Source organism: Meleagris gallopavo, unplaced genomic scaffold (genome assembly GCF_000146605.3).
Source record: "Meleagris gallopavo isolate NT-WF06-2002-E0010 breed Aviagen turkey brand Nicholas breeding stock unplaced genomic scaffold, Turkey_5.1 ChrUn_random_7180001954893, whole genome shotgun sequence".
Taxonomy (NCBI): Eukaryota; Metazoa; Chordata; class Aves; order Galliformes; family Phasianidae; genus Meleagris; species Meleagris gallopavo.
The window spans coordinates 4,833-6,197 of NW_011215793.1; the positions used below are offsets into that span (position 1 = coordinate 4,833).

Here is a 1,365-nt window from a genome sequence, read left to right on the forward strand (position 1 = left end):
CTCCATCTCCTCTTGGAGGTCCTCCAACACCTCTTGGTGGTCCTCCAAGGCTTGGTGGCCATCTGGGGTGCTTTAGTGGCCCAGCACCTCCACCTGCTGGCCCTCGGTGGCCCTCCGTAACTTGGTGGCCCTCCATCTCCTCTTGGAGGTCCTCCAACACCTCTTGGTGGTCCTCCAAGGCTTGGTGGCCATCTGGGGTGCTTTAGTGGCCCAGCACCTCCACCTGCTGGCCCTCGGTGGCCCTCCGTAACTTGGTGGTCCAAGGCTTGGTGGCCATCTGGGGTGCTTTAGTGGCCCAGCACCTCCACTTGGTGGCCCCCAACCACCTGCTGGTGGCCACAAACCACCTCCTGGTGGTCCTCCATCACCTCCTGGTTGTCCTCCATCACCTCTTGGTGGTCCTCCATCACCTCCTGGTGGTCCTCCACCACCTCCTGGTGGTCCTCCATCACCTCCTGGTGGTCCTCCACCACCTCCTGGTGACCCCAAACCACCTCCTGGTGGTCCTCCATCACCTCCTGGTTGTCCTCCATCACCTCCTGGTGACCCCAAACCACCTCCTGGTGGTCCCCCATCCCCTTCTCAGTAGCCCACCCACCTCTCCATATTAACCCTTTCCTCTCCATCCAGATCCCCTGCCTCCCACCCCTCTCCTCCTCACCATCCACCCTCCATCCCGAGAAGACTTCGAAGGTCCTTTCCGCAACGCTTCCGTCCTTTGCCAAACCCGCGGCCGCCGGCAACCCAAAGCGGTCACGTGGTACAAAAATGGCGTCTCCATCCCCGGCGGCGTCACCACCGTCGCCAAAGCCGGCACCGAAACGGTGGCCGAGAGTCGAGTCGAAGTCACCGAAGGCGAATGGGATTCTGGGGTCATCTTCAGCTGCCTCGTGGATGGGGAGATGAGGAACACCAGCAAGAGGATGGAGTGCGGGCGTGAGTCCTTGTCCCGTTGCTTTTTTGGGGGAAATTTGGGGGTTTTTGGGGTCAGGGAATCCATAATTTTGGCTTGGGAGGGGGTAGATGTGATTTCATGTCATATTTTGGGGAAGAATCACCAAAAATCCCAATTTTGGGGCCTTCAAACATGGTGAGGTGAGGAACAGCAGCAAGAGGATGTGAGTCCTTGTCCCGTCGCTTTTTTGGGGAAAATTTGGGGTTTTTTGGGGTCAGAGAATCCATAATTTTGGTTTGGGAGGGGGTAGACGTGATTTCATGTCATATTTTGGGGAAGAATTGCCAAAAATCCATAATTTTGGGGCCTCCAAACGTGGTGAGGTAAGGAACAGCAGCAAGAGGATGTGAGTCCTTGTCCCGTTGCTTTTTTGGGGGAAATTTGGGGTTTTTGGGGGTCAGAGAATCCAT

General features: G+C 56.9%; 1 gene segment (V, D, J or C); it reads left to right on the forward strand.

Annotated features, from left to right (window-relative positions):
* The window catches only part of LOC104917070, a gene marked incomplete at its 5' end in the record, with an annotated part of 4,456 nt that overhangs the window by 401 nt on the left and 2,690 nt on the right, over positions 1–1,365 (forward strand). Inside the window, 1 exon segment of the C gene segment in view lies at positions 631–936. Within this exon segment, the coding sequence occupies positions 631–936 (306 nt within the window).